The sequence below is a fragment of the Cucurbita pepo genome, chromosome 2 (assembly GCF_057944985.1).
Source record: "Cucurbita pepo subsp. pepo isolate OVF chromosome 2, ASM5794498v1, whole genome shotgun sequence".
Classification (NCBI taxonomy): Eukaryota; Viridiplantae; Streptophyta; class Magnoliopsida; order Cucurbitales; family Cucurbitaceae; genus Cucurbita; species Cucurbita pepo.
Window position 1 is genome coordinate 395,214 of NC_141799.1, and position 16,009 is coordinate 411,222.

Here is a 16,009-nt window from a genome sequence, read left to right on the forward strand (position 1 = left end):
ATGAGTTGATTAATTAGTTTTAATTATCCCAATTATTTGTCAATTATCAAAATCATAAAATCCATACAATCTTTATGCTATTTTTGGGCTCATGATGCGGCCCAAGCCCAAAAACTATTTGGTCCATCACATGAAATGGGCCAATGTCCGGACTACGGAGATCAGCCCAAAGTTTTAGCCCATTCGTGTCCCACTTTTTGGGCCAGGAAATTAATGACGTTCATATTTTGAAATGTCACATCACGAGTTTTTCTTTTTCTTTTTATTTTTTAAATTAACTTTATTCTGAAAAGGCTGATGTTTCATAAAATAATCTTGCTTTTTCTTTATAAAAAAATAATACTTATTATTCGCTTCCAATTTTGTGCTGACTAATTAGCTTGCAAGCATCCAAGAAAATACTTTCCCTTTTAGTTCCCCCATAATTTAATTATTTATTTAGTAAACTAGTTTTTTTAAAAGAAGAAAATAAAATAAATTAATTTTGAAGGAAAAAAAATAAAAAATACTCCTATAATATTTATATTAATGCAAAAAGTTGAAAAAGATTTAGGGTATAAATCGTCTTTGAATCAGGTCTTGTGGGTGATAAAAATGGTTAAAAGGAATAGATTTAGAGGCAATGGAGGTAAGCGTATGAGAATACTTTGGAGCCAATCGCGTGGGGCCGCTCAAAAACATTCGTAAAGGAGAATTGTTCTGCGCGTTGCTGTCGAAGAAGAATCGTTGGTGGGGTTTGGGCCTATCATCACAGCCACAAGCAGCAGTGTTTTCAAACCGCAGGGAGAGACGATTAGCCACAACCAAAGCCACCCTCCCTATGCGCAAAGGGCCACAAACAAACGTGTGGATCTGTAGAGACGAGCCACTTATCTTGGTTGCCTTTTCACCTCCCTTTCCCCTTCAGCCATGTTCTTGTTCTCACTTCTCATAGATTCAGCCACCCCATTTCTCCATTTTCGTCGGACCTTCAATACTATTTTGGCAATTTCAAAACCCATCTCCGGAATTTCCCGTTTCAACCGAAGATGTCTCTAGTCGCTAAGCTCCACCTCGCCACTTCTCCCCAAATCAGCCTCAACACCCTCCAAACTACAATAAAAAGAACACCTGTACCCATTGCCACTTACTATACCAAGATTAAATCCAAACCCATTTACGTTTCTGAGTCTTTGGGGTTTAAACCCGCAATGCAGGGCTATTCGCCTCGTTCTCTGCGCTCTTCGATCAAGTGCTCGCTGATCGAGCCTGATGGTGGGGCTGTTGTCGAGTTGACTGTGCCCGAGAGTGAAAGGGCTTCGAGGGTTTTGGAGGCCGAATCATTGCCGAAGGTGAAATTGACCCGAATTGATCTCGAGTGGGTTCATGTCATTAGTGAAGGATGGGCGAGCCCATTGAAAGGGTTCATGCGAGAGGAGGAGTATTTGCAGAGTTTGCATTTCAATTGCTTGAAAATTAAAGATGGGTCTCTTGTCAACATGTCGCTTCCCATTGTTCTTGCCATCGGCGACGATGTTAAGGAACAAATTGGGTCCTCACCCAATGTGGGGTTGCTCGGTCCCAATGGAGATTTGGTCGGCATTCTTCGCAGGTTAGTTTTGTTTATTTAATCCCTTCGATCTTCGAGGTCACTGTAGATGGAAATGGCGTTTTGTGGATTTTTCTTTGATGTTTTGATCTGCAAAAAAGAGTTGTTTTCTTTTCCACCCTTCGTTTGGGCCTTCTTTTAGTTGGCCACCAACAATTCAAGCGATCAATTCCTCTTTTGGAATAGCGAATATGATATGACATAATCCTAATTATTTAAATCCCGAGATATGTTGTTATATAATATTAATAGTCATACTCTTCCACTTGCTCGCAGCAACTGGGTTGATCATGAGGGACAATATTTTATTATGCTCTGCAATCTCGTTTATAACAAAATTTCTGGTTATTTGAACTCCAAAACAAAGCTGACCATCGTGATGATCTTAGATTGCGGAGTTTACAAATTCAAACGCCTAATGTTGTTCATGTTCTGATTCATATATTTATGCCTTTATGGAGTCTTCTGGAAACTTTCTTTTTATTTGAACACTGAGGCCAATACGTAGTGAACTATGTAATCAAATTGAAGCCAAACTATGTGGTTTTTCAGCATTGAGATATTCAAGCATAACAAGGAAGAGAGAATAGCTAGAACTTGGGGAACAACTGCACCAGGGCTACCATATGTTGATGAAGTCATTACAAATGCTGGAAACTGGCTCATTGGTGGAGATCTTGAGGTAATAAACCCCATCAAATACAACGATGGACTTGATCATTATAGGCTCTCTCCGAAACAGCTACGACAAGAGTTCGATAGGCGTCAGGCCGATGCTGTTTTCGCCTTCCAGTTGAGGAACCCTGTGCATAACGGACACGCTTTGTTAATGAACGATACACGTAAACGACTTCTCGACATGGGTTACAAGAATCCAATTCTATTGCTTCATCCTTTGGGAGGTTTTACAAAAGCAGATGATGTGCCATTGGATGTTCGAATGGAGCAACATAGCAAGGTTTGTTTTTCATATCAATAGTTTTCCAATAACATCATTCAGTTTACAAGCATGCTCTATTTTGTACATTCAAAAAGTAAGATCATTGCTATTCTGGCCTGCTTAGTTTATGTTACTTAAGAGACTTTCTATGTGTTTAGGTTTTAGAAGATGGAGTCCTTGACCCCGAAACAACCATCGTGTCCATTTTCCCATCACCGATGCATTACGCCGGTCCTACTGAAGTACAATGGCATGCTAAAGCAAGGATCAACGCAGGTGCAAATTTCTACATTGTTGGTCGAGACCCTGCTGGAATGGGGCACCCAACAGAGAAGAGAGATCTATATGATCCAGACCATGGCAAGAAGGTCTTAAGTATGGCCCCTGGGCTTGAGAAGCTAAACATATTGCCCTTCAAGGTCAGTATCTCAGTGACCTTCCCTTCTCCTTTTCCCACTTTTCCACCCTCCCTCTGCGTTTTAACACCCCCTTGACCGCAGGTGGCTGCATATGATACCGTAGCAAAGGAGATGGCGTTCTTCGACCCTTCACGAGCAAAAGATTTCCTCTTCATCTCCGGAACAAAGGTAAGAGAAGAGTTCTGTTTGGACAGGATGCCATCATGACATATAGTATCTGAGTTGTTTGAACCTTTTGTCCATATGTCGTACTTTAGATGCGAACTTTCGCAAGGACCGGCGAGAACCCTCCAGACGGTTTCATGTGCCCCGGCGGATGGAAGGTGTTGGTGAACTACTACAAGAGCTTGCAGGCCGAAGATGCGACATCGCAGCAACCAGCATTGTCAGTTTAGGAAGATAGTTTGAGTTGAAATGAATTAGTCTGAGGAAGCTGCCGGGGATTGAGTAGAAGAACACAATGCAACTTCAATTGTGGATAGCGAAAGCTTTGTTCTATTCTCGGTTTTTTTATGCTGGTTTGGAATCCTTATCCTTTCTAATGTCTTTAAGATATGCTTGTAACAGTGAATTGTTTCTTCACTTGTGAGATGATATAATGGTTTAAATTAAGCTGTTATTATTGCGAATATGAACATAGTTCAACGAATCTTAGTCGAGGTTAGGCAGTTAGTTGTATGTGTTATTTAGGGAGGGGTTTGTGAATAAAGAAAGAAGGGAAAGGGAAAGGAAAAGGGAGAGATTTTAGGTACATCCGGAAAGTACTTTTAGTGAGGGAGAAAGGAGAAATGGTTAGGGTATGAAGGAGAAAGGGAAGTGCAAATCCTGGGAGTGATCGGCATCAGCTTTTTAAGCAATTTGAGATGTGTCCCATTTATATTCAATCACCAATCGTGTTTGAGCTTCCCTCCAAAAAAGTGCTTCAAAAAACTTCCCCCAAAATCCACTATCAGGAAGGAACCCCATGAAAAACCAGGGACAAACCTAACGTGGAGCTCATGTGATTCCCATTACCAAAATCCTGTCACTTTCTTCTATTTACACACATACAAAATGGCTTCCCAAGCGCCTGCCTTTCGGTGTCATAATAATACACCCCATTACCATTGTTGCTCTGTTTTTATGTTCCCTCTAAGCTAAATGCCAAACCCAATTTCCTTCACACAACGTGGAGGAGAAGGCCGACCCCAACCCCAGTAGTTTCTTCAATCATTGACCTTTTCTTCCCAATATTTTCCCATTTCAAGTCAACCACTTTGACCTTCCCCAGCCCCAGCTATATCTAATCAGCTCTCTGATGATGATCATCATGTTTGAATCTGTGTGTTTAATCACAACATTTGATTTAGTATTGAGTTTGTTAGAGACAACAAAAGACAAATTCTTCATTTCATTTCATTTCATGCTATTAATTTCTCTCCTAAACTCCGACCTTATTGAAGATAAGGATGATCACTACTCCGCCAAGTCAGCCTTGAATTATATAAAAGAAAACACAGAAGACCCACTTGAAAACAAACGAAGTGTTGGAATTGAACATAAATAATAGTTTGTGTTTGAACGTTGTGAAGTTGAAAGGCAGAGAGGACATGGAGGAGGGTACTTCCTAAACACATACACTATTATTAATGTATTCTTTTCCTTTCCGTATCAAAATCTTGTACAGCCTGGTCCTGTAACAATAATTATAAACACCACTATACTATATACTATATACTATATACTATATACTATTTATGTCAATCATTTCTTCCAATAACAAATATAATATATTTTTTATTTTTTTATTTTCCAGAAGTCAAACCATTTCCCCTGAAATTGACTTGTGTTCTCTTTATTTCTCTGTTTGCTTTATTTTATGATTGAAGCTTTTGGTGTCTCTAATGAAATTTCAATATCAAATCATGATTTTGTTGTAAATGGTGTGTGGGGGGAAGAAGATGTGGATATAAAATGTATTAAAAGCAAAGCAAGGAAATATCTGGATTAAGATTTGGGCAAAGGTATGGATGGATGTAATTCAATATGGGGGCACCCCAAAACATTAAGGAAAGAAGAATCTCCTCAACTTAATCAACCAACGCTACAATATTGTTTTCAGTTATGCATGTTTAAAAGCTTTAAGAAGGCTTCACTGGAATGACCGGACTAGAAAAGCATTCAAAACTTGATCGAAAAACCCATGTCTATTGAAAAAGATATAGAGTCAATTACAAAAGGTACTAGCTTGAAAGTCTTATTGGAATCGAGCTACTCTGGGACTCACATTATAGAGTCAATTGCAAAAGGTACTAATCTAAAAGTCTGGTTGGAATTGAGCTACTCTCGGATGTACAATTACACGCATATAATAGGACTAGTTTGATAATAGTAGGAAAGTCGAGCAAGGTCTCATTTTTTTTTTTTTTGGTAGCAGTAGAAGGGTATTAAAAAAAATGATCCCGTACATGTCCGTTGCGAAGTGATCGAGTTTAGTCAAAATTTGGAGGGGAAGGGAGGTAAGGTGTGGAAAAGGAGAGGAGAAAGAGTAGGAAAATGAAAGGGGGGTTAGGGTGGGCCGTTTGGGGTGCAAACATGAGATTCACTTCTCCCAAAACACCCGTGCTCTGTCATTTACCCCACACTAAATCACTAACCATTATAACCATTAACCCTTTCTTTCTCTGTTTCCTCTGTTTCTCTCCCCCCTCCATAAATACCCCAAAACATCCCATCTTCTTTCCCACCTCCACTTTCCTCTCTTCTTTGTTGTTTTTTTGTTTCTCCCCAACCAAAATGGCCATCAGAAAGTCCACCAAAATGCCACAGACCGCAGTGCTGAAGCAGATGCTGAAGCGCTGCTCCAGCTTGGGGAAGAAGCAGCAGCAGTACGACGAACAGGGCCTCCCTTTGGACGTTCCCAAGGGCCATTTCGTGGTGTACGTAGGAGAAAATCGAAGCAGACACATTGTCCCCATCACATATTTGAATCACCCACAGTTCCAAATCTTGCTCCAACAAGCAGCTGATGAATTTGGGTTCGATCATGACATGGGCCTCACCATTCCCTGCGATGAACACTTCTTTCAGTCCCTAACATCCACCCTTCGATGAACTCTTATTATATTTCTCCTTTTTTTCATTTTCTTTTCTCCTTTTTAGGCCGGCCAAAATGATGAAGCTGCTTCTCTGCTTCTCTGCCATATAATATTGTTATGTTCTTCTCCATTTTTCTTCATTTTATTTCATAGTTGATGGAGAAATTGAAAGGGAAGAAGAACCCACGATTCCGTATGACTGAAAATGTAAGTAAAATTAGTTTGGGGAAATGGAAATTTGAGTCAATCACAGTGAGTAGCGACCTGGGCTGGTTTTTTGTCCCCTTTTGGTTAGTCGCTGATTTTAAGGGTTTTGTCCGTTGGGCTTGTGTTTAAATTTTCCATGTCGCCGACGTTTGCCCAAATCTCGATTAACTCAACCGTTTTTTGCCGTTAAAACTGAACGACATGGAATGTTCTGTCACGGGCCAACGTTTTCTCCTCTCCCTAACTCTCTCTCTCTCTCTCTCTCTCTCTCTCTCTCTCTCTCTCTCTCTCTCTCTCTCTATATATATATATATATATATATATATATATATATATATATATATATATATATATATATATCTAAAATTGAAAATAAAAAAGAAAACTTTTAATTAAAGTAATAATAATGATTATTAAAGTCCAAATCTTTTTCCTAAATATTATATAAAGTATTTGAAAGGAGAGGAGGCAACCCGATTAGAAATTAAAAAATGTATGTATTTTTTTGTGGTAATTTATGGGTGATTAATTTATTGGAAATTTGTAAATAATTTGAAAGTTGGGGAAATATGAGAGGGACATGTTTAGAAAAAAAAAAAAAAAAAAAAAAACCTCCGACTTTCTGGAAGCCCATGTGGGTGGGGACCACAATCAGAGTACACATTTCTTGAAAAAGTAAAAAACTTTATAACGATTTAATGATCGGACGGTTAGGAATTAAGATGTGGAGGCGCGTGTCACAAAGTGGTAGCCGTAGCCGTAGCCAAGGGAGGGCGTACTGTGTAGGACATCAGACTTCACCAATTAAATAATAAATATGGAAATTACTTCAACAAAAGCTGCCCCTTTTATTTTCATTTATTTTCAATTTTATTTTTCTTTATTACCAGTCAAAATACTGAATATTATTTATAACTGAATAACTAATTCTATATTATAACCAATTAATTATTAGCAAAAGCTTTGATTAATCAATAACTTATATAATATCCTCAAAATATTTCTATATTAAGCTAACTATGTTGATTGACTTTGAAATAGTGAATGCCTATTATCAATCATTACAAAAGTGGTTGACTTTTCAAAACATAAAAACAACCATTCATTATTATAAAATTCAAATTAGAAACAATACCACATAATTCAATTTTACTGTATTTTTAAATAAGAATATAAATGAAATGATTTAAAGTAAGTTGAGAGCTAATTATAAATTCATATTAACATTATTATTCTATCAACATCGAGTGGACATTTATCATTTATGCCGACAATGATTATTTTATTTTACAAATTTCATATGTTAGATGTCATTTTCACACCTTTCCAATAATATTATTAAAAAAAAGAGTGATAATATTTAATGTAATTCAAAGATTTGAAGAAGAAAAAAATTGGAAATTTGAATATATGGTCCCCTTCTCATTGTAGGGATGCAAATTAGTGTATGGGCCTTCAAATAACCACATGCCAAAAAAAAAAATAATAACAATAATTACTATAAAAAAAAAAAATTAATTAATATATTAGATATGAAATAAGATTCTACCGAAATTAGTATAAAATTTTAATGGCGTGTATCATTTAATGTTAAAAGATACTAATTATAATTAGGTAAATGCCGACCAATGACGTTGAGAGAGTAGATAACGACTATCGATGAGATTGAAACGAGATTACGCGTGAAAGTGAAAATGAAATTAATAAGAAAAGACAAGACGACCATTAAAACCTCTCGAATTTAATTTTTAAAAAAAATCATTGTTTCCCCACGTTTTTTGTTTGTCATTATTTTTCTAATTTGTTGAATTTTATAGGGATATTTTATTTTTATATAAGTTTTAGAATATAAGGTGATGGGTAAATGTTAATTATTTTCATCTAATTTTATTTATTTATTATTTTTTGAAAAAAATAATAATAAAGCAATTGGGATTATCATCAACAACAGACCAACGCTCGTGATTGCATCAAATCAAGTAGATCCCACGTCACTTTAATGGATTTACTAATTTAATTATTTTTTTAATCCAACTTTTTTTCCCATATTATAAATTAACCATATTAATTAAGAAAAGAAGGGGATATGTATATTCATAATTTCGGCTTTCATATGAAATGGGAGAGATGAGAAAATCTAGCTCGGTTCTTTTTTTTTTTGCTTTTGGTATCTGCATTGTACTAATGTGGACCGGTCGGGTCGAATTGAGTCGTGTCAACTGTGTGAAGGAGATTCGAGCAAATGTTTTGGTCCTTAAGTGGAAGAAGTAGGGGTAGGAATATGAAAAGTCTAAAATGTGGGGAAGTTGGGTGAGTTGTAGGGTATCCATGTTTGATATATATATATATATATATATATATATATATATATATATATATATATATATATATATTTCCCTATTACCCTAAAATCTTCTATAGTTCCACATGGATTCTAATAGAATATGTGATGTGTATCAAAAATTTTGTAATTATACCATTGACCCAACTTCTTTTCGTATACTATATCTCTTCTTGAGTTGAGTAATATTAAAGGTAGATTAGTTTCAGTTGTCGAGATAAAGAGATACAAATCTTCCATCTTTTGATTAAAGATATACTATTTTAATCATTAAATTTAAAGACAAAGTAAAGAACATGTTAATTTTACGACGTATGGATCAAATTATAATATTTTAACCAGTTTTTGAAACAGTGTTAACAGTCCAACATCATAAGTTGATATCTACAAATGGGTCATTATGTCCCACTCTTCCAACAGTCTTAATATATACATAAAGTAAAGATATGAAGCAATAAAAATGCAATAAAAGTACAACAATTTTACTTAGAGTGCGCCAAGTAGTGGAGGTGGGACATACAAAATAATGAGAAAAATGTAAATTTGGTACGTTATATAAATCTCCACGAAAATGGTGGACGGATCTTGGGCTGCATCAATAATAATAATAATAATAATAATAATCATAGTCTTTAGGAAACATTATAATTTCCAGATTTCAATATACCCCATTATTTATTAGCAAGCTTTGCTTCATATTTACTGCTTTGTCTCTTCATCCAAAACACAAACGTATTCAAATAATGCATTTCAGTTCATATCTAACTGGGCAAAACTTGATAAAAAAAAAAAAAAAAAAAGATTGAAATTTATCTGATAGTGATGGAGTGATCAAAGGAAGGAGCTTGTAATTAGTCGGTGGGAGTTGTTAACAATTATTGGGATTGAAGAACTGTATAATACGGTGTACTATTTTATAAAGCACAGTCCAACTTCAACTATGGACCAACAGTTTTAGCTGTCATTGATTTGGTTGGATCAGTAATTGAAGTGAGGACCATGTGAATGAATAACCCCACATGGAGCCCCTCATTTCAATTCATCAATAACGCCCTATGCTCCTATAGCTCATGTGCCTTGCTTATCCCTGCAATCTCCCACCACTACATACCCTTTGTGATATGTGTATATATTCAAAATGTGGGGTCCAAAAATCAAATAAAAGCCACACCAATTGATCACAGAGTTCACAGTCCAAATGTCAAGGGAAAGCCAAGCCTTCAAGAAAGGAAAAGAAAAGAAGAAAAATTAACAGATGTGAATATGATAATAATGTACAAATGTTAAAAGATACGTTTGTAAGCATCATTTTTTGTGCTGACTTTCACGACATAGACCTCCCAAAACTGATTCCCATCTAAAATCTTAGATGTCTATGTTTGTTTGGTTTTCTTTTTATCTATTTATCTTATTGAGTGAAGTATTTTAACAGAATCGCATTATCATCATGCATGAGAGTAGCACGGATGCCTAATGACTGTTCTTTCCTTTCGAGGAGAAGAATCTACTGAATCCTCGAGCATGTTTCTCTGGAGTTGGAGCGGAAGAGGAGGAAGAGGAGCTTGACTTGGTTGGTCTGTGCTTTGGATGTTTTGAATTGCTAGGAGACATCAAGAAGCTTCCTCCTTCACTGTCAGAAACACTGCAAGGGGATTCTGCATCGACTATGGGTGCCATTGCAGAAGCGGCGGTATCCAATTCAGACTGATCCAGGTCCACCAGATTGGTGCCACTTTTAGATGGTTCATCCTCGTTAAACTCTTCGCCTCTTTGACTTCTCTCGCTGAATGGAGATCCACCAAAGTCCGGTTGGGGGCGCAGAGATTTCAGCTGCTTGCTAAGAAGAAAAATCGTTTCTTGACATTCTGCCAACTTCTCTGCGGCCGCAGTCAACTCTATCTCCTATTGTAACAAAAGAAATACCAATACCAAGTTCAATAATAGAAGGCTCAACAAATTATTTCATTGCTCCTCAATTGAAACAACCTATTCCTTAACCATATTTGTAGATTGGAATAAGTTAGTGCTTTTCTTTCACGCTCATTCTTTCCTGAATGTATTATTATGATGGTAATTCTAGAGCGTTTATGGGGCAAAGCAATTTCAAAAACGGAAAAGGTATTTCAACTTCACCTGGCTCTTCTGGGGATCATCATTAATTGCTGAAGAACATGTAGCGCAAGCCTCATTCCTGTAACACAAGAAACAAAGGATATGAAATTTGATTTGGTGATGCATTAAAACGAAAACAGATAAAGATCTAATAAAATCAGGCAATAACGGGGGAAATTGGATAAAATTTAGGACAGACATTGATGTCCATCACCTAAAGTTTACCATACATAGGCGTCGTTATACTACTCATGCAACAGAGGAAGGTACAAGACTAACCTCTGTAGTTGTTCTTGAAGCTCCTTGCACTTGGACAAAGCTTCGTGATGATTCCTCTTTTCATCTTGAAGTTCATTATCCAATGCTTCAGATTTTGCTCTCAAAAGATTTATCTCAGTTTCCAAATCTTCTGATCGTGCTTCAAGTGACCTGTAAGACTCTACCATACATTTCAGCTGTGTTTCTGATAAGCTGTTTGATTTCTGAGCCAATGCCAGCTGTGACCTAGATTCGGCCAGCAGCTGCTCAGTTTCCTGCAGTTTATGCTTTGTTGCCTCAAGGTCCTCTGTAGACCTTGCTAAATCCTTTGACAGGTTCTCATTGGCTAATTTTAGCCCTTCAATGTCCTCTGCTGAGAGTTTGGGTAATCTGGAATTTGATTCATAGCTGGAGACTAGATTTCCATCACAAGGAACTTCAAGATCAGAAGTTGGACTAGAAATATGGGAACAACCGCTTGTATATCTTTCTTCCAGTGGATCGTTTTGGACAACCTTGTGCTCTGGTAAAGCTACCTTGTCTATGCAATCAGGACTATTAGTATCCCCATCAGTATCCTTGCATTCAATGAAACTAAATCTAAGCTCACTGGCCTCAGATAGAACATGAGAAAGAACAATCACAAAGTCCACCAAACTTGTGTTCGCATACACAAATTTATTGAAGGTGGCAGAGAATTCCTCAATCCTTTGACCCAGACCATGCCCATCTGGAGATACTGTATCATGAACTCTCGAGGCTTCTTTCCCAAGGAGCAGCACAAATTCATGAACTTGAGAGATGGCAGCTTCCAGGTCTTGCCTCATGGGCTGATTGGGTGTAGCAGACTGGGATAACGCAATTTCTCTTTCTACTCCTAAACCAGCATCATCAGGATTGGCTTGCCTATCGCATGTCAGGTCAGGGCATTGCACTTCTTTAGAAGCACAGCTCAAACTGACAGTAGGTTGCTGAAGTGCATCATGAGCATCTTGCACAATGCATTTAATATCCTCCAAAATTCTGCCAGTATCTGCATCCTTTGAAATAGACTCAAAAATCATAGATATTCTTGATCGGAGTTTCATCAAAGGCAGTCCATCGGAATCAGCACAATCTGTTGACAAATCAACAGTAGAAGATGCAACATTTGTAGATGGACTTGAATCCAGTTGATGTTCCGACTGGATACCATTCGAATACTGGTGTACAACTTCAGAGGCCTTATTGTTTGAATCATCTGAAGCAAGGATGGCACCATTTGACTCATTCGATAGGCATGCCAATTTCTCCATTTCCAGAAAGTCATCCATGAGCCCCAAGTGACTTCCACTTTCAGTTTTACTTAATTTCTCACTTCTCATCTCTCTAAATTGGGAAATGTCAGAGGTCGCCACTATGGATAGAGAATCTGCACAACTCTGGCCATCCTCATTTCCATCTTCAGACATAGAGGTCAAGCTGGGAGGATGAGTTGTGCTTTGGCATGAAAATCCTTCAACAGTGTACTGAACAACAGATTTTGGGGAGCTCCTTTGGTGATTACCATTTTGAAGCTGCATCTCCAAACTTTGAAGTTTACTAGCCGTCTTGGCACACAAACTTCTGGAAGTCTGCAATTCACTGTTACGCTTTGCCAAAGCCTCTTTCAGCATCTTAGTTTCCTCCTCCATGGCTAACAATCGTTCTGTAAGGAACTCATTCTCCTTTTGGAATTTCTGTGAATTATCAAGGGAAAATTCGGACACAGATAATATATGTGGAGTTGGAGGCCTACTAGGTGACTTCCTTACTCGGGTGTCTCCATATTCCCGGCCTAAACTTTCAACCTCTAGTTTCATTTGAGCCAGTGCAGCAGGACCAGGCAATTTCTTCCGCACAAGTCCACGTAACCTTTGACATTCTGCTTCCATCTTAGTTATTTTCTTAACAACCTCCATGTGTTGCTTGTTAGCTGCTTCAGCAGACCTCATGCTCATATTCTTCTCTTCATTGCGGATTTCCAACTCCTTAGATACTATGTGTAGTTCATATTTAAGTGAATTTATTTCTCTTTCACATGATTCAATATTGCCCTTCAACATCTCAATGTCGGCCTCAGCTTGTGACTTCTCTTCACTTATTTTAATCAGCATGTTGGAACGTTCTTGTAATGACCTTGAAAGTGCGGCATTCTCAGCAGCAGACCTAAGAAGTTCTTGGTCTAAGTCTGCCATCTTCGATTCAAACTCAAGTTTAATTTTGTCCCACTGCTTGGTCTTGGTGAAAATAACTTCTTGCAATTTAAGTTCATGTTCTTCTTTCAGGCTTCTTATCTGCCTCATGCATTCCTTCAGAGCACCATCCAAATGTGACGCTCGATCTTCAGCAGTGAGCTTCGACAGTGTCACGGTTTCTAGATGATTTTTTAATGCAAGAGCTTCTGCTTCAGCTTTCTCCCAACCTGTTGTCAAGGCATTGGTTACAATTTCAGATTTATCTCTCTAATATAACCGCAAAAATATAGAACAATACCTGAGACAGCTTCTTCAGCAACTTTAGCATGCTGTTTGACTAGGTTGTCCTTAGTAGTCATCTCGGACTGTGCCGCTGATAGTTTCTCATTCAGATCTTTGATCTCACCCTCCAGTGTCTGGATTTGTTCATCGCGAATTTTTACTTGATCCTCCAAACCGGTAAGCTGTGAATAAGTCTCCACAGAAATTTGTACATAACTTGGTTTTTTGTAACCATCCTGTATGAGGAAAGGAGATACGGTAAGAAAAAATCGTTTCAGTAAATAAATATAAAATGTGATTATAAATTCAAATCCCACCACCATCAGCTCACTTCTAAGAGAAGAAATTCTTGAGGGGAAGGAAGAGAGATACTGTAAGAACAGTACTACTGAGCAACCTCAGTGAACAGTTAAGATTTGTTGGGGTGGATAAGTTTACACTAATTACCTGATCACCCTGGCCTCCTGCCGACTCTGACGTAGTATTCGTCTTGTCGGATGTTTTCTCAGATGATTTCTTCTTCCAGGGCCAACTTCGTCGATCCATTTCAGGCTGCATAAATTGCAGTTACATCAGTTAAATTAATGAGTTATGCAAGGAAAAGAATAGACTATAAGATCTAAACCAAGATTCAGACAAAAACTAGAGTCCCAAACTTCTAATAGCATCATCATTTAGTGGTCACTGCCTGAGGAATTACTTAGTTCTGATTTTTTCTTAAGTGGTGCTTAAAACTTTCCATGACACATCGTATCCATGGCGCATGGGATGTGAAAGAAATTTTTTAAGAAAGAAAAGCCTCAGGGTTTACAGAAACTGAAAAAACCAAATCAACTAAGTCAAATAAGGGTAGTGGTCACAGATTAAGGGAAGTAAACTGCGCAGCTCCTTGCACGTATGGAGTAATGAAAGTATAAGGTTCCAAAAATGGAAATCCATTTCTTTAAGCCCACATTTTTTGCAACAAAACAGACCACATCCAAACGCTGTGTAAATGCTATTTATTGGACACAAACAGCACCAGGATAAAAAGTAGCTACACCGAAACACCAGAACGGGAAGAAATTTAAAGGATGGCAGTTAGCAATTCCACCGCTCATCTCCCGACGGAAAAATTCAGAAATAAGTTCGATGAAAAAAAATGAGTCAGATAGACATGCATGTGAACGATGTCATCACTATCTGTTCAGTAAAGGAACCATCGAGATCTAAGCAGAGAACTATTGCTAGACGAAGATCATTGACCCTAGAAGCCAATCGGTGCCTGTTGGGATAATGTAGAATTCTTTTAATAAAAAAAGTAAAGAAAATAGTAGACATAATCTACCCACACAAGGAAGAATCAACGATGTTCTTAGGTAAAGCGAGATCCAAATTAATTAGTAAATGGTCCAAAATAGTTATAGATTAAAATTTAAATACGGCGAAAAAATGCACTGATACCATACCACGAAAAAGACAGTTATCAGAATTCCAGTTAGAATTAAAATCCCTAAACACTTGAAACAAATTTAATCAGAAGAAAAAGTGGAAGCAATTACCGACAAAAGAAGATATTTCCACTGAAGCAAAAATTCAGAATCAACATCAAATTAGGGAAAGAAACAAAACCTCAAAACTCCGAAATGAAAAAACTCGCGATTGCGAGAACAGAACAATTTATTAGTCAAACAGACGCTCCCTCATCCGAATTCGAAACCAGAAACAAACACAAGCAACAGCTCGAGAAGAAATCAGTAGTAGGAGATAAACGCAAAGAAACTCAAAATCAACTAACCGATAGGAATGCCGGCTGGAGGAAGAACAATCAGATGGAAAAGAGAAACACTCGGGTAACAGAAGTTACAGTGAAACTGTGAGAGTAAAGAAAACCAATCAGTTGAAATTCCGGCAATGAAGATCCAAAGAGATGATTCGCTAATCGCGGCCACGGCTTCGGAGGAAGAGACTCGGCGGAAACGGCGACGGCGACGGCGGAGGTGGAGCGGGAGGTGGAGGGTGAGTGCGGGAGAGGTGAAAATGAAAATATTCGGACACAGTGCGTCCACTAAAAAAAGCCAGGACGTTGGAAAAGCTCCAAAACCATCTCCTTTTTAAATTTTTTTTCTCTACTTAATTTGAAATTAAAATTTACTTTTTATATGAAATAAATCAATATTAATTTATTCGAATTTTAATTATAATGAGAGTCAAGAGAAAAAGGGCTTCTGTTAAGACGAATTTGCCCATGAAACAAACCAATAATGACGGAAAAGTCCCTCCCCCCGCGCCTGTATTGCTGAAGAAGCTACAGCTGAGCTGTATCCGATAGTTTAGAAAGTTCGGTTTGTGTTAGTATTTACATTACGCTGCCACTATGGACCACCGTCACTCTCTCTCTCTCTCTACAGCTCATTTCTTTTGGCCACAATCACCTACGCCGCTTTTACCCTAAACCCCACCATCACAGCCGTCCAGTCAACCCCCAACCGTAATTTGTTCCCCTATGGTGCGGATGGCCCACTGGAAAACATGAAATTTGTGCTCTTCGATCTCTTCTTAACTGATGTACGGCTGTGATTAAAAGCTG

The 16,009-nt window shown here is 37.8% G+C and overlaps 3 protein-coding genes across 6 annotated transcripts; 2 read left to right on the forward strand and 1 right to left on the reverse strand.

Annotated features, from left to right (window-relative positions):
* The first annotated feature begins 726 nt into the window (after nt 1–726).
* APS2 (Pseudouridine synthase/archaeosine transglycosylase-like family protein) lies at nt 727–3,573 on the forward strand. The gene is made up of 5 exons (XM_023669599.2): nt 727–1,591; nt 2,141–2,546; nt 2,687–2,947; nt 3,029–3,115; nt 3,205–3,573. Exons 1-5 carry the CDS (start codon nt 1,029–1,031, stop codon nt 3,340–3,342), a joined length of 1,455 nt encoding a protein of 484 aa, XP_023525367.2. The 5' UTR covers nt 727–1,028; the 3' UTR covers nt 3,343–3,573.
* Nucleotides 3,574–5,515: 1,942 nt separating this feature from the next.
* LOC111788992 (protein SMALL AUXIN UP-REGULATED RNA 16) lies at nt 5,516–6,361 on the forward strand. The gene has a single exon (XM_023669601.2). The coding sequence runs from the start codon at nt 5,522–5,524 to the stop codon at nt 6,038–6,040; it is 519 nt and encodes a 172-aa protein (XP_023525369.2). The 5' UTR covers nt 5,516–5,521; the 3' UTR covers nt 6,041–6,361.
* Nucleotides 6,362–9,801: 3,440 nt separating this feature from the next.
* Nucleotides 9,802–15,525, reverse strand: LOC111788626 (filament-like protein (DUF869)). 4 transcript variants are annotated; one of them, XM_023669028.2, is made up of 6 exons: nt 15,218–15,525; nt 13,888–13,992; nt 13,457–13,676; nt 10,964–13,385; nt 10,706–10,763; nt 9,802–10,474 (listed from the first exon to the last, which is right to left on the reverse strand). In XM_023669028.2, exons 2-6 carry the CDS (start codon nt 13,984–13,986, stop codon nt 10,043–10,045), a joined length of 3,231 nt encoding a protein of 1,076 aa, XP_023524796.1. In that variant the 5' UTR covers nt 13,987–13,992; nt 15,218–15,525; the 3' UTR covers nt 9,802–10,042. The 4 variants fall into 4 exon arrangements, with proteins under 4 accessions (XP_023524796.1, XP_023524797.1, XP_086977811.1 ...); XM_023669029.2 differs by lacking the exon at nt 15,218–15,525 and adding an exon at nt 14,601–14,736; XM_087121685.1 differs by lacking the exon at nt 15,218–15,525 and adding an exon at nt 14,319–14,584.
* Nucleotides 15,526–16,009: the final 484 nt, after the last annotated feature.

Coding starts and splice junctions, on each gene's coding strand:
- LOC111788992 (XM_023669601.2), top strand. CDS start 5,522: ATGAGATTCACTTCTCCCAAAACACCCGTGCTCTGTCATTTACCCCAC.
- APS2 (XM_023669599.2), top strand. CDS start 1,029: ATGTCTCTAGTCGCTAAGCTCCACCTCGCCACTTCTCCCCAAATCAGC. Junction 2,547..2,686: donor GAATGGAGCAACATAGCAAG/GTTTGTTTTTCA, acceptor CTATGTGTTTAG/GTTTTAGAAGATGGAGTCCT. Junction 2,948..3,028: donor TAAACATATTGCCCTTCAAG/GTCAGTATCTCA, acceptor CCTTGACCGCAG/GTGGCTGCATATGATACCGT.
- LOC111788626 (XM_087121684.1), bottom strand. CDS start 13,998: ATGCAGCCTGAAATGGATCGACGAAGTTGGCCCTGGAAGAAGAAATCA. Junction 13,386..13,456: donor TGCTGAAGAAGCTGTCTCAG/GTATTGTTCTAT, acceptor CCTTGACAACAG/GTTGGGAGAAAGCTGAAGCA. Junction 10,475..10,705: donor ATGATCCCCAGAAGAGCCAG/GTGAAGTTGAAA, acceptor TTGTTACAATAG/GAGATAGAGTTGACTGCGGC.